Source organism: Sturnira hondurensis, unplaced genomic scaffold (assembly GCF_014824575.4).
Source record: "Sturnira hondurensis isolate 20B ecotype Veracruz unplaced genomic scaffold, ASM1482457v3 Scaffold0016284, whole genome shotgun sequence".
In the NCBI taxonomy this organism is placed as follows: Eukaryota; Metazoa; Chordata; class Mammalia; order Chiroptera; family Phyllostomidae; genus Sturnira; species Sturnira hondurensis.
The window spans coordinates 4,616,539-4,642,431 of NW_028088915.1; the positions used below are offsets into that span (position 1 = coordinate 4,616,539).

Consider the following 25,893-nt stretch of genomic DNA (forward strand, 5'->3'; position numbering starts at 1 on the left):
CTTATTACTCATTAGCCAAACCCTTCTCCTGAACTAGCTGATAAGATCAAGGATATAAAAGAGTTGTTACTAAGTAACTTTCCATTCCCTTTATGACATTTTCAGTAAAGTACAATCACTAAAGGGCAAATGAAATAAGGAGCTTGTAAGGCCAAAGAGCTACACATTTTAACTTACTTTGCTACAAAGACGGTGTGCTCTGGAGTTAACTTAGCAGTTCTAAGTAAGAAGCATCCCCAAGTGTTCCACTTCCTCAAATTCCACATTAACTAGACCAATTTGGAAGAAACAACTGTATGATGAGCTTTCAAACACAGCAACAACTAAAAGCTAATTTTCAAACATTTTCACGGTAACATAGCACATAATTTCATTCAGTTTACTTTGCGAGGCACGGTCTCCTCCTTCACTTGCGAATACCACACTGACTAGACGGGCAGCAAAGAAAGGGCTCTGCGTGTGTGTAACAGGTACACAGGGGCAGAGACGGTTCATTCTACTGATGTGCTATTTCTAAGGCCTGCCATGTTTTAAACAGTCTCTGCAAAGACAATCGTGTCCATATGAAAGCTTCCTAAAGATACCTGTGTGCAGCTACATACATCTCTGATAGTCCTCTCTGACTTCAAGGGGAGAGCCACCACTTAGCACATGCCAACCGTCAGGGGGACAACCGGCCCAGAATCCTACGTCCTGAAGCTGCCCTGCATGGCCAGGCCCGCTACTGGCTGGCCTTCCTTGAAATTAGAAGGCTGTGACTGCTGCTACAAGACAAACTTGCCGCGGAACCCTTAGTAGCTAACACTGAAAAGCTGACAGTTACTGAGTTCTTGCAAACACCTCCCTTGTGTGTCACCTTAACCCTTGGAGAGGTAAAGAACGGGGAACTGGAGCTAAGGCACTCTAAGTGACAGCTCCAAAGTCACACTACGGTGCAGCGACAAAATCAGCTTTTTTTTTTTGCTCTCTCTATAGCCTACATTTTTCTTCCAAATAACCCATCTTGTCCTTGGTTTACAAAATGTCTTTTAGCAGACAGAAGGCTTTTCATCTGCATTGTCTATGTAAACTCCACCTCCAAGGACTTAGCTCAAAAAACCCACTGGAGAATCAGAAATTTTAGGGCTAGGACATACTACAGCGACTGTCTCGTCTAACATAAACTCCTTAATTACAGATGAAGAAATGAAGGTTGAGGAGGTGGAACATATCATCTTTCCTGATCAGTATCTTGGGGTGATGCAGCCTCAATTAAACACCCATAGTGGACCGATTTAATAACCACAGATTTTTGTACCCCATCTTCTGTTTTTGCCTTGAATTGCCAATTTAATACTTTTGTTAATTTTTCACGTCTTTATATCCTCTCTCAACCCTTTCAAGATTTTTTTCTTTATCTTTTATATCATTATAGTGCTTCCAATATGTAATCATTTGTTATTTCCTTCCAAAAATGCCTTGAAGACACGTACTATCCACACGATTTCTAACAACTGCTGTGGACCCTAACCCACCACTTTTCAGTCTACTCGGAAGACCCGAGCCATCGGTGAGCTGACAGGTCACAGTCTACATAGCATTTGGAGGTCAGAGTGCCGGCAGCGGCTGACTCACTCCACAAGGTGAGTCTGCCCTCTTAAGACTCGCCAGGCTAGGGAGCTCTGTGGTCCGAAGGCCCATTTCCATGCACTATGCACCTCTGGTGTATTCTGGACCTCAGCCAATGAAATGCTTCAATTAGCACTGTTACTTAGAAATAGCAGCTGGCTCATAAGATCTGTGTATATTACGTAAATTATACTCTTAAGTAAATAATTCAATGTGAGATCAAGAAATTCCATGTGACACTTAAATATCACTATTCCTCTATATTTATACACTGATATTATTCTATATATGTATATAATTATGTTCTAAAACAATATAAAGAAAAACAATATTTTGACATTATTTATGGAGACTATGGGAACACTGAAATACAATACTTTTCAGCCAAAAGCTTGAAAATACAAAGAAAAATACCTTTCTAGTCATAAAGAACTGCTTCTGAAATTCAATAATGATACAAATGACACTGCATTTTAATTGAAAACACTATCATGATAAAAGAGTAAGTTCCTCAGTCGCCTTGTGAAGAGCACCACAAAGTGAAGTGGCCTACCACGTAAGTGCTGACGGTCTCGGTCACCACACTCCGGACAGGGGCTTTCGAGCTTCCGGCTCCTGAGATGGCAGGGGACGGAGATGGCATCAAAGCGGGGGATGCGGTGGACTGTGCGAGGAGTGGCAAAGGCACTGGGGCGGGGGTGACATGCACAGGTACAGTGGCTGGGGCTGGCACTGGCGGTGGGGTCTTGGGTCTATTAAGAGAAGGAGCCGGCTTAGCCTCGGTGGCTGGAACCACTTTGCTGATGACACTGTCAACAAAAGAGAGAAAAGGAAAAGTCAAACAGGACAGTTGAATCCAACTAAAAATTTAAAATGTTAAAACAAAGTAACTTTCTCCTAGTAGCAAAATATTTTGTGGAAGAGATCAATAGTAACAGACCCGAGGTCAAGGCCCTCCAACCATTCACCTCTCAACAGTCACTGCTAGAGAGAAATAGGTAACAGCAGTGAGCTGTGGATGCAGGGGAACAGAGGCTCCAGCCCCTCTCCTGGTGATGCTACCCACCAGTACCTAGAGCTGTGCAGTGACAACCTGTCTCCTCATTAACAATATCACATTCACAGAACTTACCCAGCGAAAGGACTTGGGCTACCTGAGTTCAAGTCCTACGTCTGCCACAGGCTAGCTGTGGGATCTTGGGTAAGTCATTTAAGGATGCGATTTACTGAGTGCCTGCCTATAAGTTAGGTATTATACTAGGTACTTTATATCTTTATATACATCATCTCATCTAGTCCCAACACCAACTTCAAAGAAGTTTTAGTATCCCATTTTATAGCTGAGAAAACAGGATTAAAGAGAAAAGGAAGTGGGTAAATGGGTGGCAGGTCTTTTGATTACACCTTTTTCTTCTGTGCCCCGCCCCATTTTTTACAAGTTTCTTTGTTTGAAAACAATTACACATCATTTCAAGTGCAGAGAACATAACAGCCAGTTCGGGTGACGGAGCTAACAGACATCAGCCTTTGCCGGGTTTGCTGCAGGCCTCCCTCCCTCCCCCCTCAGGCTGGCAGGTCTGTTTTCGTCACTCTTGTTCTTTGTATTTTTCCTGCCTTTGTAGGTACTCATAAGCCATACGTAACATACTGTACTACTATTGTCTCAACTGCATAAACAATGTCACAATAGTATTTATTCCTTGCAACTATCTTTTCACTTAGGTTTTCTGTTGAGATATAACTGACATGTAACATTATGTAAGTGTGAGGTGTACAATGTGTTGGCTTGATACATTTGTGTATTGTAATACGATTACTACGGTGGTGGTAGCTAACACCTTTATCATGTCAAATGATTATTATTTCTTTTTCTGTTCAGAACAATTATGATCAAGTCTTAGCAACTTAGAAGTTTATAATACAGTAGTGCTGAATATAATTACTATGCTGTGCATCAGATCTCCAGAATTTATTTATTTATCTACTACTAAAACTGCCCACTTAGTGTTAGATCTCTGGACTTATCCATGTTGATACATATGATCTGTATTATTTACTGTACTTGTTAAACTGTATTCCATGATATGGCTATGTCAAGGGGTTTTTGCCCACTGTCCTACTGAGTGCAGGACACAGTGCCTTGTGGTGTTACATGTTAATTGTAAATATGTGCAAGAATTTCTCAAGGCTATACCCCTAGAAATAAAGTTACTGGGTCATGTGGTATGCACACTTTCATCTTTACTAGAACCCCAAGCTGCTCTGTAAAATAACTGCCCCAACTTATCTCTTTCTACAGTCCCACACTTAATTATCTTGCTTTTCTGATCTACAAAGTAGAAATAAATATAGCTGCCTCTGAGGGTTCCAGTGAAAATCTGAATATAAAGAAACACGTCAAAAACTACGTCCAAATGTAAAACTTTGGCACCAGCATCATACTCAGGACAATCGTGGGCACTACCATCACCAGCCTGCATAGTTCCAGGCTCTCAAACTACCACCACTAAAAAGCACGATTTTTTGCTATTCTGATCACAAGTTTATAAAGCATTAAGTTATTTTTAAAATATGCCATCATTATGTAAGTGGATACCTAATGCTGTCTAATTGCTCTCCACTTGTTTCATGCAAGGGTGTGACCACCTTCCTAACTTGAATAGAGCTAAAGACCTGTTTGTGCAGGAGACATTCAATATGCCTAGCCAAGAATAGTGAATATTTACTGAACACTTACTAAGTACCCAACTGTTCTAAGCACCTGAAAGCCAACTGCATACCAGGCACTATGCTAAATATTACTTGCCTCACTTCACTTGGTCCTCATAACAATCAAATGAGATATAAGCATGGTTGTTACCTTCCTGTGGTAGATGAAGAAATCCAGGCCCAGAGATCAAGTACAGACTACTATGTGGCAGAGCCAAGACTTAAACCCACCTGTATTATTAACAATTACACTACACGACTCTCGATGCTTATTACTGAATGAGTTTTGCCTTACACATAGATATAAGACGGGAGTTCTTATATTTATGGAATGTGTATCCATAAGGTAAGCACTCTCCATTTTTATAATTAGGCTAAAAATAAAAAAAACCACTATTTGTGGAGGCAGTTACCCATAATAGGGTAAAACATGGGTGCTAAAAACAAAACTAGAGAAAACGCAGGAATCCAGAAAGGTAGGTAGAACAGTTTTTTTTTTTTTTTTTTGCCTGAGGGCATTTGCACTTAAAAGAGGACAAGCTTCAAAGCCCAGGGCCTGGCAAAGTATACAGGCCGAGAGCAGTCTCCCCCATCGTAAGGACTCCCATGTGCTACACCACCGAGGTACGGATGAACCAGAATCTCACAGACCCTCAGCTGCGCTGGTCCAGCACATTGTACTTAAAGTCACCTGGATTAGTTATGTGCCCAGCTACCCAGCACAAATTGCAAGAGGAAGTAACTTAAAATCTAGACCTCACATTACTAATACAGATAATTATTTAAGGAAAAAAGCAGCATATAATAAAAAATATCCAAACATACAAAGAAGGAAAGGCAGCCTCAGGGAGAAGCAGAAAAAATAACAGACAAACTAGAAAGGCACATCAAGGCCACAGGTACTGGAACTGCCAACTACAAAACCACTCTACTTATAATGTTTAAAAAAGAAAAGGCAAAGACTGAAATTATCAGCAGGTAAAAGGAGGTTATAAAGAGTGAGTCAGTAGACTTGAAAAAAGAAACAGACCTCAAAGTAATGAAAAATGTAGTACATGAATGCAAAACTTAACGGACGGGAGAATTAGAACCTGAATAGTTAAGACACAGGAAATTATCTAGAACTCAGCCTTGAGAGGCAAAGAGAATACAATTGAAAGTCTAATTAGTACATGTTTAATAATTCTAGAAAGAAAGGGGCAGAGGCAAAATATTGACAAAAGCATCCAAGACTTCTACAGAACTGATACAACATACCAATCTACAGGCTTAGGATGCCTAACAGATCCCAGGCAACATAAACAAAAGAATCTATACCCAGACATATCAGAGTGAAACTATAAAAAAAATCGCAAAGAGAAGTCTCTAAAACAGCCAGAGGGGGAAGGGGAAGAACAATTACTTTAAAAGAAGAAACAGATTACAGTTGAGTTCTCAACAGCAATGATGAATCTAGAAAACAGTGGAATAACATCTTCAGTGTGCTGAGGAAAAAATACAGTTTGTCTTTGAAAACATCTTTCAAGAATAAGAATGAAATACAGTGTTTCCAGGCAAGCAAAACCTGATGATTAGCCACCAGTGGGTGCTTACTAAAAGCTCTGCTGAAGTAGCAACTCTCAATATCAATTTTACATTTTTACATTCTTAAAAATTACTGAGGAACCCAAAGAACATTTACGTTCATTTTATCTGTGAGTATTTACCATATTAAAAATTGAAGCAGAAATTAAAAAATAATTATCTAGTAATTCATTTAAAACTAGCACTAGTAAGCCCATTACCTGTTCTCAGAATTATTTTTTAATGAAAAGTAAGTACGTTTTTCAGGACACAGTTATTTTGTGAAAAGACAGACACTGTTTAATATTTTTGTGAATTTCTTTAATGCAGGCATACGTAGCTGGAGAAGGGAGGAGCATTTTAAAGGCCTTTTCAGATAATCGTGTAGATTCTTCTTCAATACTGCTCCAAAATGCAACAAGTGGTAGTTTGTTCTTTTTTAAAGGCTTATTTTATTCTCATGAGAGGGGAAGGGAGAGAGAGAAACATTGATGTGAGAGAGGAACACTGATCCCATGCCTCCCACACACACCCGCCCAGGGCTCTGACCCACAAGCTAGGCCTGTGCCCTGACCAGGATGGGTTATAGGAGGATGCTCCCACTGAGCCACACCAACCAGGGCTACAAGTTGTAGTGTTTTAAAAGGTGGCTGTAATGTACAACCTGAAACCACATAAATAAGCTTTTCACATTGTTACATTAAAATTCATTGACATGCTTAGAACTTCGAATAGAGGGTTTTTTTACCATTGCATGATTTTGTAATATCACACTTCACTCACTTGGAGTGTTGGTTGATTGAATTATGCAGATCTTTCAAACTTGCACAGGTTTTATTTTACAGTATTAAAAAAATCACATTTGTTGACATTACCATCCATCTCATCAAAATTTTCTTAATGTACCAAGGAGCTGTCAACTTGTAACAATGTTTTCCAAAATTCTAATTTTTACTTTAAGGATTATGCTTTACTTTATAACTTATGCCCTGGCTAGTGTAGCTCAGTGGATTGAGAACAGGCCTGTGAACTAAGGAATCTCGGTTCGATTCCCAGTCAGGGCACATGTCTGGGTTGCAGGCCAGTTCCCAGCAGGGGACACATGAGAGGCATTGATACATTGATATTTCTCTCCCTCTCTCCTTCCCTTCCCCTCTAAAGATAAATAAATAAAATCTTAATTTTTTAAAAATTTTATAACTCATAACAAGTACTCTGACTATTTTCTTTGAAATAATAGGCTTACTGTGTTCATTTTTGAGGAAATGTTGGCCAAATACCCAAGTCTAAATAACCATGTTTGTCAGATGTTCTTTCAAGTAAAAAATGATGTGAGAAAAGCAGCTAGCTCAGTTTGCAACTTAATCACACAAGTGCTTTTCCTCCAAACAACCCACATATTTTAGTATGAAGTTAAAGTGTTTTATGAGTACTTCCTACTTCATTACTTTCCATTCCATCACCCAAACTATTTAAAAAAGTGTACATTCCAAGGCCACGCACCGCACTCTGAGCACCTCTCTTCTAAAGAAAGCACTTCAGGACAAGGAAGGTGACCCCATCAGAAGAGCTGAGATTCTACGAATGATGAAGATGTTGGTATAGTTAAACAGACACTGACTAGGGTCCCCAACCTTTTTGGCATCCGCTCCCCGCAGATGGATGGAGGGGTGGGGTGACGGGAGGTGGAGCTCAGGCAAACCCTGCTCCCAGCCTGCCCTGTGCCTAACAGGAAGTGGACCTGCACCAATCCACGGCGGACGACTGGGGAGCCCTGGGCTAGAGGAAACAACAACAATAATACACTGTGGAATTATACAAAATATAAAATACATAGGCATAATAATATATAAACCAACAGGGGTAAACTGAGCTAAAGTACTCTAGTGTCCTTCTATTACCTGGAAGGAGGTATACAGGTATTCACTTTAAATGTGGTGATTTCTAGGGTAACCATGCAAAAAACAAAAACATAGTATGTGTATAACTTCTAAAGCAGTGTGGAGAAAATTTGAATGATAAAAAATAGCCAATCTGATAAAAAAAGAGAGAGAAAGCATAAACAGTAAGACAAAGAGAAAACCCCAATAAAGTTTTAACTGAAAATATCAGTAATTACATCATGTAAATGGTCTAAATGATTTGGTTGTCAGATGGGATAAAATAACAAAACCCAAATCTATGCTACTTATGAGACTTGTCTATCCACAGAAAGGCAGAAAGTAAGATGCCAGGAAGAGAGGAATGGAAGGAGAAAAGCAGTCATACCCTCAAACAGATGATAAGGCAAGGGCTATCAGTGAAGTTTACTTCATTACGATAAAATGTGCCAGAAAGATAAAACAAGTTAAAATTTGAATGCCTTGAAGGATACAGTCTCAAAATACACAAAGTAAAATTGACAGTGCTAGAAAAACAGACAAACTCACAAGTATAATCGGAGATGTTAGCAATCTCTCTGTAACTGACAAAGCAGTTATAAAAACCAATAAAAATACAGAGTTTGAACAAAATTAACAAAAATAAAACTGACCCAATGGACATCTTTAAAGCCCTATTCAACAAATACAGAACACTCAGTCGCTATTCAAGCCTGACAGCTGGCGGAGGAGGGAGGGGAACTGTGTGAAAGAAGGGGAAGGGACCAGCCAGAGAACACGTGCACGTAACTCACAGACTGGACAAGAGCGCGGGGCCCGCGGGAGGCACAGAGGTGTGGGTGATGGGTGGACGCAGGTAAAGGGGGGAAAGGGGGGACATTTGTAACAGTGTCAACAGTCAAAATAAAAACACTAAAAAAGGAATATATTGAAAAATTGACAAAATTTCATAAGACTGAAGACTAATTGCTGTATACATATTTGTTACCCTGCTGTATTGGCGGTCCCTCAAAGGCACGGAAAGCCTTTTTATTTACGGATCCTCAGCATCAAATATGGTAACTGGCATTTAGTAGGCACCTCATAAATCTGAACATATTTAATTTTACTAATCAAGCAAACAAAATGAAAGCTGGTTTGAAAGTAGTGATTTCTGACATACTTAGTGATTTAGTAATTTCCTAAGTGAAATGATGCATCATTTATCTAGCCAATAAAAATCATAGGAACTGCATATTAATATGCATTATGATGAGGGAAGAAAAGGGGCTAAAAGACTATGAGGCAGGTATGGGATATCAGTGAAAAGAGAAGAGGGAAGGACAAGAGAAAGTGAAGAAAGTACAGACTTAGGTTAGGAGCCCAGGGAAAACCCAGGCATTTTCAGTTCTAGGCTCACAGAGTTGATTACAGGGAAGAAGAGAGGGAGAACAAAAGGAGGGCATGAAGCAGGAAACAGGTTTGTGATCTACTCTGACTTGAGGCAGAAATAAGCCTGAACATCTAAGATGTCACACAAGAGGTCATTGCAGAAAAACAGTTTCTATCTTACGCTTATTCATCGAACTGATCGATTGGACTTAGACATAAAAAAATTGTTCCTTTTAGCACTTTATTTCAATGTCACTATTTGTTAGTATTCTAGTGGAAAATGTTGGAAGTAATAGCTGAATCTGTTATCTAAAATGATTTGTAGATACTCATGTGCTCAAATATACAATGGTTGTATGAAATTGAGAATTAGCTCTGAGTGGTAAGACAATTTTGTTAAACTGGAAAACAAGAAAACTCAAATTACAGCTACATCACAAGTCATAAATTCTAGAGTAAAAATTTGGTAAAAGAAAACATAAAACCATAAAAACAGCCCCCAAGGTAAGTAAGCATATGTTTTTAATCTTGGGGTACGGAGAGATTTTCTAAGCATCTCATCAAAAGTAGAAACTATTAAGGGAAACACTGAATTGATTGTACAAAATCTTTAAAATATCATAAGCAAAGTTAACAGGGAGAAGGCAAAATAAGGAAAATTATGTGCAACATACATGACAGTGGGTTCAGTCCTTATTACATAATGATTTCCTTCAAATCAAAAACAAAAAGACTCTTCCAGCTGAGCTATTGGTCAAGTTAAAGGAGTTTATCATCACCAAGCCCTTATTATACGAAATGTTAAAGGGACTTATTGAAGAAACTGAAGATCAAAAACTATGAACAGCAAAATGACAACGAACTCACAACTATCAACAAATGAACCTAGAGAAATACAACACAACAACAATGAAAACAAATACTAAGCAAACAACTAGAACAGGAACAGAATCAGAGAAATGGACGTCACATGGAAGGATTTCAGTGGGGAGGGAGAGGAGAATAGCAGGGAGAAGGCACAGAGAATAAGCAGCATAGTTGGTAGGCATAAAATAGATGGTGAGAGGTTAAGAATGGTGTAGGAAACAGAGAAGTCCAAGAACTTATATGTACAACCCATGAACGTGAACTAAGGCGGGGGGGGGGATGCTGGAGGGTTGAGGAGTGCAGGGCAGAGGGGGAATAAAGGGGGAAAACTGGGCCCTGGCTGGTGTAGCTCAGCGGATTGAGCACAGGCCTGCGAACCACACAATCGTGGTTCGATTCCCAGCCAGGGCACATGCCTGGGTTGCGGGCCAGTTCCCAGCAGGGGACTCATGAGAGGCAATCATACATTGATACTTCTTCCCTTCTCCCCTTCCCCTCTAAAAATGAATTAATAAAATCTTTTAAAAAAGGAGGGAAAACTGGGACATTGTAATAGCATAATCGATAAAATATACTTTAAAACAGACTAACAACATTCCTCATCAAACATGAATAGAGGACACACACAGGTGACACAGAATATAAAACCACAAACATTCAATAAACAGGAACAAACTGTTCAAATGTTCATGATAATCAAAGACAGACACATGAACACAGCAAGAAAATACCTTTTTTTGGTGAAGATTAAAAAACCTGACAACACTTAGTGTTGTCAAGATGGGGGAAGGGGCAGGGTGGTTGGAACAGCATTTCTGAATGATGACCAAAACCTTAAAAATGTCTAAGTCTTGACCAGCAATTCCACGCCTGGAATCTAGCCTGAGGAAATAGATAGCTATGTGAAGATATGGAGTAAAGGACATTTTTTTCCGGTATTGTTTACAATTGCAAAAAAACTCACAAAAAAACTAGAATGACTAAAATTTAAAATACCCCAAAGTATAGGAATTAATTAAATAAATTATAATGAACAAAACATGGTGTCACTTGAAGAGGACACACACACACACACACACACACACACACACACACGATGTATTTGCCCAAAACAGGTTAAGGATGTATATAGAATGGGATCCAATTTTTATGAAGAAAAAAGCAAACAAGAATGCATGTTTACTTAAAAAAGATTAAAAGAAAAACAACAACAAAAAAACAAAAAACACCAGCCTTGCCTAGGTAGCTCCGTTTGTTAGAGTGCCGTCCTAATACTCCAAGCCTGAGGGTTTGATTCCCAGTCAGGGCACATACAAGAATCAATCAATGAATGTATAACTAAGTGGAACAACAAATAGATATCTCTCTAAAATCAATCAATAAAAATTTTTTATTTTAACAATTTTTATTTATATTATTTTTTAATTTTTAAATTATATTTTATTGATGATGCTGTTACACTTGTCCCAATTTTGCCCCATTTGCTCCCCTTCATCCAGCACCGCCCACTCCCTCGGGCCATCCCCACACCATTGTTCATGTCCATGGGTCATGCATATAAATTCTTTGGCTACTCCATTTCCTATACTTTACTTTACATCCCCATGGCTATTCTGTAACTATCTATTTGTACTTCTTTTTTTTAAAGATTTTATTTATTTATTCTTAGAGAGAGGAGGAGAGTGGAGGAAAGACAGGAAGAGAAAGATCCATGTGTGGTTGCCTATTGCATGCCTCCTATTGGGGACCTGGCCCACAACCCAGGCATGTGCCCTGACTGGGAATCAAACCAGCGACTCTTTGGTTTGCAGGCCTGAGCTCAATCCACTGAACTACACCAGCCAGGGAATAAAAAATTTTTTTAAATGCACCAAAATGTCCAGAAATTGGCTCTTCCACATTTATTACAGTCCTATATGGTAGGACTATAGATGTTTTTTTCTTTTGGTTTATTTATACTTAATAAAAAACGAATACATTAAAAAGGCCTGCCACATTATACACATCTAAACTATTGCTGGGGATTTTTAAACAATGGTTTGAGTTGTACATTTATGATTTGTTCATTTTTCTGTATGTACGTATGCTATACTTGAATAAGACCACAGTCTCTGTAAACTTGGGGAATAAAAGTCCCAACCTACTCCATTAGTGTATCTAAACTGAGTGTATCAGCAATAACAGGGATCAATAAGGCTCAAGAGAGGAGAATACCTTGAAACTATGCTGGTGTGTATATAGTTAAAATCATAAATTCGAACAGCCTTTAAATATTAAGGTTGGTTCAGAATGTTGGGTCTTTTCAAAGACATATAATGTCCATGGTTGCACTGTACCCCAATTATGTGCATACCTGTCTGCCATCCACACTAGGTAGTACATTTCTTGGAAGTAAAGTATGTGTGATATTGGTCTTTAAATTATTTTCAGTATTAAACGGTGTCTTAACATATATTCATCAACTTGAATAAGCTTAATGCCTAATATTGCAGAGAATGCTTCTATAAAATTATTTTACTTTTAAGTATTTTTGTCTGTTTAAAATGTTTTAAAATAGTCTAATTTCCCCTATTCTTTCTTTCCTGCCTACCTTCTTTCCACACTATTTATTTTATGAATTCCAAGACCACTGAACTTTCTGTTTACCAGCATGGGTTCTAGTTCCTCATCTATGTACTGATTCACAGGCCAAGAATAATTACCACACCAATGCAAAGTACAAGCACGCCATGAAGGTGTCATCCTAACTACGTTTAAGTGGTTTTAAGCTATACTGGTCACATAAGGAATATTATTTGCCTTACCTGACTCTTTTCCAATCCCCTTTCATTTTCTATTTTTCTTAGATTTCTCCCTCACTTAAAAGGCCTGCAAATGGTGCCCATGAGAATGGCTTAGCATTAGCAATATAGCCAATGGATATAAACAGACTGTTGACTCATTTTATGGGGCAGAACCTGAAAGCTCAGAAATATGTACTTGTACTAAATATATCTTATTTTTCCATTTAAAGAAATGACATTTGGATGAAAATAACTCAATAAAAATAATCATTCCAAAATGCCTAATATTCTCCAATTCCATTAAATTACTCCTTTAAAAGTATGTATTTGTCATGCAAGTTTTGAGTAGCAAAAGGACAAACACTGAAGTGAGTTCTCAGTGTTGATGAGACAAAACACGTTCTAATTTTCTGTTTCCCAGAGATTAGACTAGTATCATGTAGGCACTACTAAAGTGACTTATTTTTATAACTCCTCTAAATTTCATGAGAAAATTCAGTAGAGTTTGAACGTTATTGATTTTAGCTGCTAAGTTACCTCTGTAGTAAGCGGATATGCAGTTTTATGTACAATCCTTTATTATATTTTCAATTTTGAATGTTACACAAAAATTTGTAAGCAGCGTAACATAAGTCCTCATAACTCATGAGTAAACTAAAAGGAATTTTGGATTCCTATTGGCCTTCCTTGCCAAGCTTTATTGTTGCATACTTCTAAACAGTGTTTTGCTTGGCCGTATTTTCCTACCTGAAGTATCACTTTTTCCCTCCTATTTAATTGCACAGTGAGTTCTCCTCCAGCGCTTTCTGTTGAAGAAGTGAAGTCTTGCAGAGTAACCAACACCACCCACAGCTGTGTCCTGCAATGGCTCCGTGCTGCTAACCTTACATCTTTTGGAGGATTTGATCAGAGTTCTCTACCTGCTATAAACACTGGCGTTATTCATAAAACGTGCAGAAGGAAGGGTTTTCAGCAGGATTTCTTTACCTGTTTCCCCACTACAAACCAGTGACATAAACAGAATGGGTCATGAGCTGCCTGGCCTGTAATGCAAACTCACAGAACGACAAGTCAATAAAAAGCCAATCTTCACCTCTCCAGCCATACAGAGCCTCCAAGGTTAGAGGCAAACACAATTTGGATATGTCTGTACTGGGAGTTTAATGTGCCTCATTATCCAGCTATTGTGTGCAAACACTAAGAGGCCAGTAATCAAATTATCAAAGTTTGAATAACTGGCTACTAAACTGCACATAAAGTTCAAAAGTTCCCTCACAAGGGCTTACTTACTTACCCTTAAAGGTAAACAGCCACTTTTCAATGGTAACAAAACAGTGCTATAGGTAACAACTGCTGTAATCACCTGCAAGGATTTTGCATAAACTTTTGATAAGGGAAGTACTTCAGTGTTTGGGAGAAAAAACACTGATAGAAAAAATATGTTCCTTAGGTCTGAACTCATTTTTCTTCTTGCGATTTAAAAATTTGTTTTTTAATATTTTATTTATTTACTTTTTAGAGAGAGGGGAAGGGAGGGAGAAGGAGAAAGAGAGGGAGAGAAACATCAATGTGTGAGAGATACATTGATTTCTCTTGCAAGCACCCAACTGGGGCCTGGCCCACAACCCAAGCATGTGCCCTGAGTGGGAATCCAACCTGTGACCTTTTGGTTTGCAGGCCGGCACTCAACCCACTGAGCTACACCGGCCAGGGTCAATTTAAAATTTTAATCAATCTCAGAAATAGCATGCACCTTTGAAATACTATATGAAACAGATTCCCATGATGTATTTTAAACAAACTCCTCCTTACTACAAACAAACAAGATCCCTGAGATATCACTATATAATACTACCCTAAAATCATGTAGTTGGGTGGGTACATGAAACATCACAGCTTTGCTTTCTCACTTTTTGTTACTGCTGACACTATTACGGATGTCCCCATTTCCCTCACCCAGCCTCTGTCCCCTTTCCCTCTGGCCATCACCACACTGTTGTCTAGGTTTATGGGTTATGCACATATGTTCTTTGACTAAATTCTTTCACTTTTTCATCCGTTACCCCCTCCCTCTTCCTCTGACAGCTACCAGCCTGTTCCATGTATCCATGCTTCTGTTTCTATTTTGTTCATTAGTTTTTTTTAATCTTTAAAGTTCATATATGATCATCTCAGAAACACTAAGCCCAAGTGCAGCAGCCTCCAGTGGTCCTGCCTCCCAGTCTTCCCACACTGGTGTAGATACCTCACAGAATGGGTGGGCTGACTTGTATCATTAACAGGATAGCTTGAAAATAGCCATGTGTGATATCCAAGCCGGGTCATAAGAGACACTACAGCTTCTGCCTTGCTGTCTTTTGGATCACTTGCTTTGGTGAAGCCAGCCACTATGTAGAGAGCACACTGAAGCTGCTTCGGGAAGAAGCTTGTGGGGCCAGCAGCAGCTGGGGCCTCCTGCCACCAGCCACGTGTGTGAACTCACAGCACAGTCTCCAATCTTGGTGAGGACTTCCAATAACTTGCCCTGGGTAGCAGCTTCATTAGAGATCTGAGTCAGAACCCCCCAAATTACTAAGCCGTAGGAAGTGAGAAGTAATAAATGTTTATTGCTTTAAAAAGCTATACTTGCTATATCTTCTGTTATGTGGAAACAGAAGATATAGCAAGTATTTAATTTATCTCACGTAGGCATATAAAGAAATATTCAGAATTTAGGCAAAATCATAGTTTAGAGTATCAGTACTTAAAATGCCAAACTGTAACATTCATTTCCATATTTTACATTTCCATATTTTACATTTGATTAAAAGAACAAACACCCAAAGACAATTATAAGAATCAGTTATATATTGATCAATCAGTACTTCTTTTTATTTTATTTTATTTTTTAATATCTTGTTTATTTACTTTTAGAGAGAGGGGACAGGAAGGAGAAAGAGTGGGAGAGAAACATCAATGTGTGGTTGCCTCTCATGTGTCCCCCACTGGGGACCTGGCCTGCAACCCAGGCATGTGCCCTGACTGGGAATCAAACCAGCAACCCTTTGCTTCACAGGCCCATGCTCAATTCACTGAGCTACATCAGCCAGGGCAGTACTTCTTATTCTTGATCCTTACAGCTCAACTCTTAGCATTCATATACTTATAACACAGCTGCAAATGGATTTAATGCCTCAAGTTCACATGGCTTGCCTCTTAAATATTTACATCATCCCACAAAATGGATATTTTATCTTGTCATAGCCCAACTGCATATCATATACAAAAATTTTATCTTTTATTCAGACAGGACCTATTTGAAAAATAAAGAAATTGCATGAAGTAGTTAGAGAAAAATAGAGCCATTGTAGAATCTTCATCTGCAAAGGACTCCCACCCAAATGATTATACTTCTATGGTCAAGTGTTCAAAAATCTGTAAAATATCCCCAAAGGGTATTAATACTCAGATAAATAATAAATAATGCATATTTTCTTATATTTACAAGATATACTAGAAGAATTAATAAGAAAAAGAAACAGAAATGGTAACCTACAAGGAAAGGAGTGTAAAGGCAGGGGGAAAGGGATGGAAGCAAGACTTTCTATTATAGTGTTTCAACTTTGGAGTCAATTGAACTTTACATATTTAGAAAATTAAATTTATAGAATTGCCTGCAAGCTGAACATAAGTGGAAATGTATGAAACTCCAGATATATCATGTTGCTGACACAGCCGCACAGAAAAAAATCACTTCAGGTGACATGAGGACAGCATTATGGTCATACAGCCACAGTGGATTTATATTACAATAAATAGACTGAGAACAACCTTAATCTTTAACTTCATTCAATAGTTTGATTAATCAGAAATAACAGTATAAACTCATAATTTGTTTTTTTCAACAGTAACTATTTTCTAGTTCTGCCTCCTGTAAAGGCGAAGAGTGATGCCTTCCCAGTAGCAATGGGCACCTCCAGCACCAGACCATGACTCCTAAAAACTTTTCTCCACAAAAAGGAACCAAGGTTCCTCGAGAGAATAACTAATTCCAGGTCTGTGGCAGGAAATATATAAGATAAACCTGCAACGCTTATACCAAAAAGTAAGAAAGCTATCAAAGATGAATAGGAATGCGTGAAAATCCAGAAGACAAGAGGAAGGAGTTCCCATTGGCCAAGATGGGACAAACTGAACATTAAAAGGAATAAGGAGAGGAGGTGGGGAGGGGGAGTGGGAGGGAGATCTTTCCAAAACCAAAACTCAACAGTTATCACCACAGGAGGTAACTATGGCATCAACTCCACCAACTTCGTACATTGAACTGTAGTAAGTAGAAAGAATTAAGCATTTATCCTGCTCTTCTTGCATAAATTGTATTTCAGGGTAATCAAAATGTCCTAGTTGATGAAAATTCACATTTATTCAAGAATTTCAGCTAATAAATGTGAAAGGAATGACTTTCACACAAAAAAACAATAACCCTACCACTTCACAACTCCTACTGAAATGACTGAGGCAGCATTACCAAGATGTGACAACCAGACATTAGGTGACTACTGATGTGCAATAAGAAATATACAGCCACAAAATACCCTTGTTAAAAAAAAGGGGGGAGCGTGGCCCTGGCTGGCATGGTTTAGTGGGTTGTCATTCTGCAAAGTGAAAGGTCACCTGTTTGACGTGCCTGGTTGTGGGCCTGGTTGCTGGTTGAGGTGTGTGCAAGGGGCAACCAATCAATATTTCTCTCCCTCTCCTTCTCCCTCCCTTTCCCTTTCTAAAAAGAAATAAAATAAAATAAAGAACCTACAAAACTCAACACCAAAAAAACAAACAACCCAATTAAAAAAATGGGCAAAGGACTTGAACAGACACTTCTTCAAGGAGGGCACACAGATAGCGAATAGACATATGAAAAGATGTTCAACATCACCAATCACCAGAGAAATGCAAATTAAAATCACAATGAGGTATCACCTCACATCCCTCAGAATGGCCATGATTAATAAATCAACAAACAACAAGTGCTGGTGAGGATGTGCAGAAAGGGGAACCCTTGTGTGCTGTTGGTGGGAATGCAGACTGGTGCACCAACTGTGGAAAGCCATATGGATATACCTCAGATAATTGAAAATGGATCTGCCTTTTGACCCAGTGATCCCACTTCTGGGAATTTATTCAAAGAAACCCAAAACACTAATTCAAAAGAACATAAGCACCCTTATGTTAATTGCAGCATTATTTATAATCGCTAAAATATGGAAGCAGCTCAAGTGTTCATCAATAGATGAGTGGATGAAACAACAATGGAATACTACAATGGAGTACAACCTTTAGACAATGGAGTACTACCTGACCATAAAAAAAGAAAAAATTTACCCCCTTTGACAGTACGGATGGACTTGGAGGACACCATGCTAAGTGAAATAAGCCAGTCAGAGAAAGACAAATACCATATGATTTCACTCATATGTGGAATATAATGAACAAATTGAACTAACAAGCAAAATAGAGACAGACTCATAGATGGAGAGCAGATGACAGCTAAGGAGCGGGGGGAAGGTGGAGGGATTGAGCAAAAAGGAAAAAGGACTCGTGGACATGGACAACAGTGTGGTGATTGTTGGGTGGGGAGACTAAATGGTAATGGAAAAAATACAATTAAAAATTTTAGAAAAATAAAATGCAATCAAATCTTTAGAGCTGCAAGTCTTTAGACCTAAAAGCCTATTTATAGGGGTAGAATAACAGTTTAAATGACACCACAAGGAATTAAACAGAGAAGTCCAGAAAGTGAGGCATTCTTCTGGACAAGTGTCTGGTTTCTTAAATGACTGCACTGTACAGAAAATTCTAGGAGGAAAGAGGGTGTGTGGGAGTGTGGTGTTCCAGATTAAAAGGCATAAAGGCAATAAATGTGATTTGGACATTGATTTAAACAAACCAACTATCAAAAGATATTTTTGAGACAAATAAAGAAATCTGAATAGGACTGGGTATGAGATAATAGCAAGAAAAATGTACACATATTTGATGTAAATAATGGCGCTGTGATTTTACAAGAAAACACACACATTCGGACAGCTGCACATGAAAGTGTGCATGGGTAAACCGACATTAGCCCTGAACTTGCTTGGCAAATGCCCTGTGCAGAAAAATAGAAGAAAAATATTAGGTCAAGTAAGTATGGTAAAATTAAATCTTCAGGTGATAAATCTATTAGGTAGTGGGTATGTGAAAATTTATTCATTTATTATTTTATGTTTTAAGTTTTCATAGTCGAACATTTTCTTAATGTTGGTAATATGCATTTTATCCAGAATGATTTAGAATGATAAAACACAATAAAGCGGACATATGCATGTACTACTATGCCAATAGAAAACTGAAATTTGTTAGGGTAAAATTTGGTTATTTGCCTTAGTACATCTTTAATTTTTTTCTCTTCACATTTCTCCATTTCTAATTTTTACTAACTCTTTAGGACTCTACTCAAATTTTACTCTCCACAAGGCTTTTCTAACCCTTCCTAGCTGGAAGTAATCAACTTGAACTTCCATATAATTTTAGATGCATTTCTAGTAGCCTTTAATACTTTCTGCCTTATAATTACTTATATCTATGTTCTTGAGAGGATAACCAACATGTGATTCAAATCTGTCATTTGTACCAATGCATCTCCTTTGACATAGTTGTACTATGTATACAATCAAAATTAGTATTTGCTAAATGCAGACTAATTAGTTAAAAAATGTAAACCCATGAGGGTATTATCTAGGGCACTGTCAGGGTTCTTTTCAAAGACCAAGCTCTCTGGTGTCAGAACTTGTAAAAGATTTTGATTTCAGAAAGGTTTGTGCATCTTCTCTTCAGCAAATGAGGTATTTGTAGTATGAAAAGCTAAGCCAAATGGGAATGAACATTCAACACAGATGAGGCTTTATTTTGCCCACTACTCTCGGAGCCCAGAGTCCACAGAGGAGGATGGGTAAGAGATGCGTTTACATGTAAATATGCTAAAGTTGCAAGTTAACCATAAAAGATAAACATTCATTCATTCATTTATTCACTCATTCATTTTAGGATTAAATAATATCCCAAGTTATTTGAAAACATTAAAAGCAGTATGATGATATTCACTGAACTTGAAAAATGATTAAGATTGTGATTAAGATTTGTATTCTCACTGGACTATTACAAAATTTAGTTACTCCTGAAGTCATGCTTGGAAAATCCAATACTACTACTTTAAAATATATTAAAATATGATCATAGCTATTGTATCTTCACCAAAAATCACCACAGAATTAACAGAAATTCTTATCTTCTATAAAAAGCATAGAAAAAATATTTATAGTGTGTGATATATACAGATACACATAATGTATGTATTTTCATCATTGTGGGCTCAAATAAGTAAATAAGTGCATATATATGCACATTCTATACTCCAGAGTCTCACACACACACACACACACACATGTAAATGGTACCCTCTCCTGCAACTGCAATACAAGTCTTCTCTTAGATTGTTCACTGTTCTTATATCTTTGATAATAAAAAAAAACTTTAACAATCTGTTTGGAAAAGAACACGTCCAACTGTTACACTATAAAATACGAGACCATATAAAAGGATATGTTTATCCACACACCAAAGAAATAAATTAATTATAACAATTAATAAAATATGTAATGAGCAATCATTTTGGTTGCTTTAGATATAAAAAACTCTTATGAATAAGAAAATTCGTTTTCTAAAAAAGGTGTCCAAGAAAGTTTAAAGCAATAAGTGAATAAATAAAATTAAAAAATATATAATAAAATAATGTTTCTAAAATTTTCTCTATGAAAGAACTTTTAAAATTATTCCACTGACTTTATAGAGTCACACTTGAAATTCAGATCACTCTAAAAGAGAGATAAAGAAGGAAAAAAAGGAGGAAAAGATCAGATCACTGAGCTCTGGCCACCTGGCCAGGCAGCCCAGTTGTGCCACGGTTGCTGGTTTGGTCTCTGGGCAGGGCACACGGGGGAGCCAGCCAATGGATGCACGCACAGGGAGAACAACAAAGCAGTCTCCCTGCTCTCTCCCTCCCTCCCTCCCTTTCTTAAATCAATCAATAAAAAAAATTTAAAAAGTAAAACATCAGGTCACTGATAGGTCTTAATACACTTAAAGGACCGAATAAAAAATTCAGCTGTGAGTTTTAGGGGCTACTTTAGATATTGGTCCTCTTGCCTCCTCAAAGTTTTTTCTAGTAACTCTCCTCAAGAATGACCAAGGAGGGCCAGAGAAGGTACAAACCTCAGTGTGAGCGCCACGTCAAGAAAGAATGGAAGCCTGCCGCACTCTCCTTCTGAGGGCTGTTCTGGATCTGACTCCAACAGTACGTCCTCAGAATGGGACTCTCTGAAGCACCTGCTGACACTCCTCCTCCCCCGCTCTCCCACCCCCGTGCTATTAGCAGCGCTGGTCCAATGACAGTGGCCTCTGAGTTGACAGGTAATCTCTGAGAGGTTTTAGCTTGGGAGCACAAATGAGCAGAACAGTCAAAAACCAGGGAATCTGAAAACTTATTTCTTATTTCAAATCTATTTTTCTTCTTTGAGTTTCTTTTCTTTAAAATTAAATAGTAGTAATATGTTAAAGCACATGCACTGGTTTACAGATGTATGCATGCATACAGAAAAATAATTCATACAAGAAAAGCCAGTAAAAATAAGTATAGATAATTCAAAATTTCCACTGTCAACATACTTTGAAAGTAGCCTAAATATATGGTATACATGAATTTCCTTGTATTTATTATGAGCCCAATAAAAACAATAAAAATGTAGCAATGCAATCTGCCCTACTTGGCTTTGAATGGTTTGATGAGGTAAGTTAGAAATTGGCCATTTACCACTTAAAATTCTGATGTACTCATGCTGTTTCTCTTATTTCAGAACCAATGAGCCTAACACTATTAATGACTTCCCATGTGTTTTAGATCACCTGTCTTTATATAGATAAATCAGTATTTCTTTAATTGGGTCATAAAATACATTAAAGCTGTGTTAAAAATAGGTTAATGTCCAACATTAGCCAGAGGTACTCTAACAGATAATTTCAAATAAACACAAAAACAAACCCTTTAAAATATATACAGTTAACTTCAACTAAGTCTGTTCAAAAAAGCATGGACATGGACAATAGTGTGGTGACCTAAGGGGGAGGGTTAGGGTGGAGGTGGAACAGAATAGGGCAATAAATGGTAATAGAAAAAATGATAAAAAATGAACTATTCAAAATAATAAAATATTTTTCAATTACAGCTGGAAAAATATGTAATTCTAAAAAGAAGTTTAAAGACCTTTTCATTATAACACATTTTAGAATAGCACGGTACTTAAGATGAGACACATGGGATGTGGACTGCAGCACAGAGTACAGTCAGCGATGTAACGACTGTGTGTAGTGCCAGACAGGAACTGTACTGATCAGGGTGATTACTTTGTAAGTTATATAAACGTTAATCACGTGGTCGTAGACATGAAGCTGATGTAATACTGTGTGTCCACTGTAATTGAAAAATAACAAATTATTTTTAAAAAAAGATGTACAGAGACTTTGCTCGGGGCAATGGGTGCACGATGCAGTGTGCAGATGCTGTTCTGTCAAGTTGTACTCTTGCAGCCAGCATGGATTTGTGGACCACTGTCATGCCAATAAATTCAATAAGATGCAACACACATTAATTAAAATAAAATCAAATAAGTATATTGTATTACAGATGTAGTTTATACATATTTACCAGGAGCATTATTTTTCAAACTCTGGATCATAGACCAGTATCAGTTACTGGCCCAGTTAATACTATTTGCATTTGGAGTCGGAGTTTGTAGCCAACAACGCTGGTATTGTAAAAGAAATGGCCATAGACTGGAATTCACAGCAGGGCTGATATTACTGGTATACTATAACCTCCAGAGAGTAGGATTTGTGCTTTTAAATATGCCCATATAGTAAGGTAACAAAAATTTTATAGTTGTCTATCAAACACGTTTTAATTCATTATCTACAGTGTACACAGCACTATATAGGGAAACTCCAAAATCTTCCTTCAGAAAGGTTACTAATGTTACCAACAATTTATAGACTGAAATTTTGAACCGGATAATATTAAATTTGGCTAAGCAATTTCATGATGTCTAATATTATATTTCATAGGAAATTAAAAACAGCAAAGAAAATTTATGAAAAGATTCACAAATAAATGATGCAAATAGATGTTTCATACCACCATGAATATACATAAGTGTGTGTATATACACATATCTGTGTATGTATACTTATGCACATATAAGTTTAGTGGCTTTTAACATTCAGCATACTAGAAGTTCTAAGCAAGACAGATGCAGGAACTTAAAAATTAAACATTTACACTGGAGAATGGATATCTGTTGTGTTTGCCTATTTATATAGCACCCATTTCCAGAAGGGGAAATAGCATCCATTCCCCCTCCTGCCTTCAGGCCCCTCTCTCCTCCCACTTTCAGCCCCCATGGTTTGGGTCGCCTTTACCTTACCCTTGTTTCTGAGACAGCACGCAGGAGCCAGGCCAAGCACAGCACTGACAACTCCATGGCTGCTGAAGTGACTGTTCCGATGGACAAAGGACCCCAGCTGGGTTATTTACATTTAGACCTTCTCTGGGACTCCTGGGCCTATGTCCTCTGGGCTAATGAACTGGTAGGAAATGTACTTGCACTGACAACAGGGCATCTCTACCACAACTGAGGACAAGGCAAAGCTGATAAAAGACAGTCTACAACATGCATGGGAAAAATCTATACAATGACTAAAAACAGGAAACAAACGTAACAGTGAAGTTTTTTCAGAGACAAAATTCTTATTCTGGCATCCATCCAAAAGTAAACTTTAACTACCTTAGAAATTCACAAGGAATTTACAACAGATACTTGTTTTCAAAAAGAAGAGGTACTGTCCAAAGGACTAAAGAAAAATGCCTGCTTGATTAACAGCAGCAACAACATCAAATGTATTAGCCTTAAAAACTTTTTTAAATTGGATACTTACAAACATCTGAATAAGCTCACAGTATTTACTATGTCCCTTTCTCAGATTAATTTGATACATGGTCTCCAAGACACAAGCACTATCAACAAAAAAGAATTATTTGTCCTATTACATTTTACATGGGTAACACAACTCCACCCCTCACACCCCCATTCACCTGTGAGGGATACGGCCCCAAGGATCTACCTGTTTCAGAAGATACCTGGGAACAGCCTGGGTAAACATGGTAATTATTCTTATATCAAAAACTCCCTCTGAAGGAGAAAGTGTTTCTATAAAATGAACTCACAGGTCCACAAAAGAGAAGAATGAGTCTATTTGTACATATAAAATACCTTATTAGTTGCCCCAGAGGCTCTTATAATTTCAGAACGACCAGATTTACCTAATCCTTCTTAAATACAGTCACTTCATTCTCATTTACTGTAAGTGGAACTCTTAATTAGCATGGCCTTTGGATAATAATTTGGTATAATAATCTCTTTAAAATCTTAAATGTTCACATTCTTTGGCCTAGCAAAATTTGAATAAGCAACAATCTATAAATGAGGCTATTTTTCTTTATTTGTTATGGTAAAATTTGGAACAACTCAAATGTCCCAAAATTGGCAAATGAAAGGACATGTTGTGACACAACAAAAAAATCAAACACCACGTCACAGAAACCTGTGGAAAACACACACAATGCACTGTGAAGGGGAGGTGGGCAAGTTACAGAAATGTGTGTAAAATAATCCTAGACCCATTTTGTTTTCTAAAAATTGCTGAAATATATACCCAACAACTAGCAGCAATTATTATCGGAAGAGTAGGATTTAGGGCAACTTTCCCTTTCTAAGTTACATATTTTCTTAAAAAGAAATCTGGCCCTGGCTGGTGTAGCTCAGTGGATTCCCAGCCAGGGCACATGCCTGGGTTGCAGGCCAGTTCCTTGCAGGCTAACTACCAGCAGGGGACGCACAAAAGGCAACCATACATTGATGTTTCTCTCCCTCTATCCTTCCCCTCTAAAGATAAATAAATAAACAAATAAATAAATAAATAATTTTAAAAAAAAGAAATCTGACCATGTGTTACTTTTATCATCAGAAAAAAGGATTAAGAAACAAAGCCAACTACTTCAACATTTACTAGCACTTGTTCAAAATAGGTCCTGAAAAGTCCTTTTACTTTTTATACCTTATTTTATCCAAAGGGCACAAAAGACTACAGGCAACATCTTGGTGAAAGTACTTTTCTTTAGAATAAAAGTCCACAGTCTGCATGAAAAGGAAGACACATAACATTTACTGAAAATGGAGGCTCTGGTCTTACCATTAAGAGGTAAAAAGCATAAGCAGAAGAATAGCAACGGAGAAATAATGGCGTGTTCAGTTTGGAAATGCTATGTTTGAGGTACCTCTGGTCTGTCCAGTCAGAACTTTCTAGCGGGTCACTGGACAGACTGGCCTGAATCTTTGGGGAGAAATGTGAGCTGGAAGCACAGATTTGGGAATTCTCATTGCATAATTTTAAATCTAAAGAGTGAATGAGAAAACTTACAGAGAAAGAACAGAGCAGTGGACCAAGGCCAAGAAGAGAAAGAAAAAGAAGTCCATTAAAGAAAAACAAGAGGAATGATAAGAAGAATCCGAGGGGTGTAGCAGCAAGAAAAACAGGGAACAGAAAGTTTCAAATAGGGGCTGGGGTACACAACATGATCAATAATAGAGCGGAAAGGATGACCATGACCATGATCAGGACCTCAAAGAAAAGCTTCAGAAGAGTTTCTAGGGCAGAAAGCAGAATGCAATGAATTTAAGAATGAAAATTGGAAGAAAGTACAGATGAAGGATAAGTTTTCAGAAGTCAGAACAAGAGGAAGAAATTATAGAACCTTTCTTTCCTCAAAGCGGGGGCAGGAAGATGCGGTAACGGCAAAAAGGTCTAGGATGGGGAAATACAAGGCCAAAGGAAGGAATGAGAAAAAAGAAGACACAGAGGAGACAATGAAGAGAAAGAACTTCCTGGTAGGGGAAGGAGGCAGAAAAGCTGGGAGTGAAGGAAGGTGC

The 25,893-nt window shown here is 37.9% G+C and overlaps 1 protein-coding gene across 1 annotated transcript in view; it reads right to left on the reverse strand.

Moving 5' to 3' along the window:
• The window catches only part of TAF3 (TATA-box binding protein associated factor 3), a 172,025-nt gene that overhangs the window by 2,044 nt on the left and 144,088 nt on the right, over positions 1-25,893 (reverse strand). Inside the window, exon 5 of the mRNA XM_037065962.1 lies at positions 2,162-2,417. Within this exon, the coding sequence (XP_036921857.1) occupies positions 2,162-2,417 (256 nt within the window). The remainder of the gene's footprint in view (positions 1-2,161; positions 2,418-25,893) is intronic.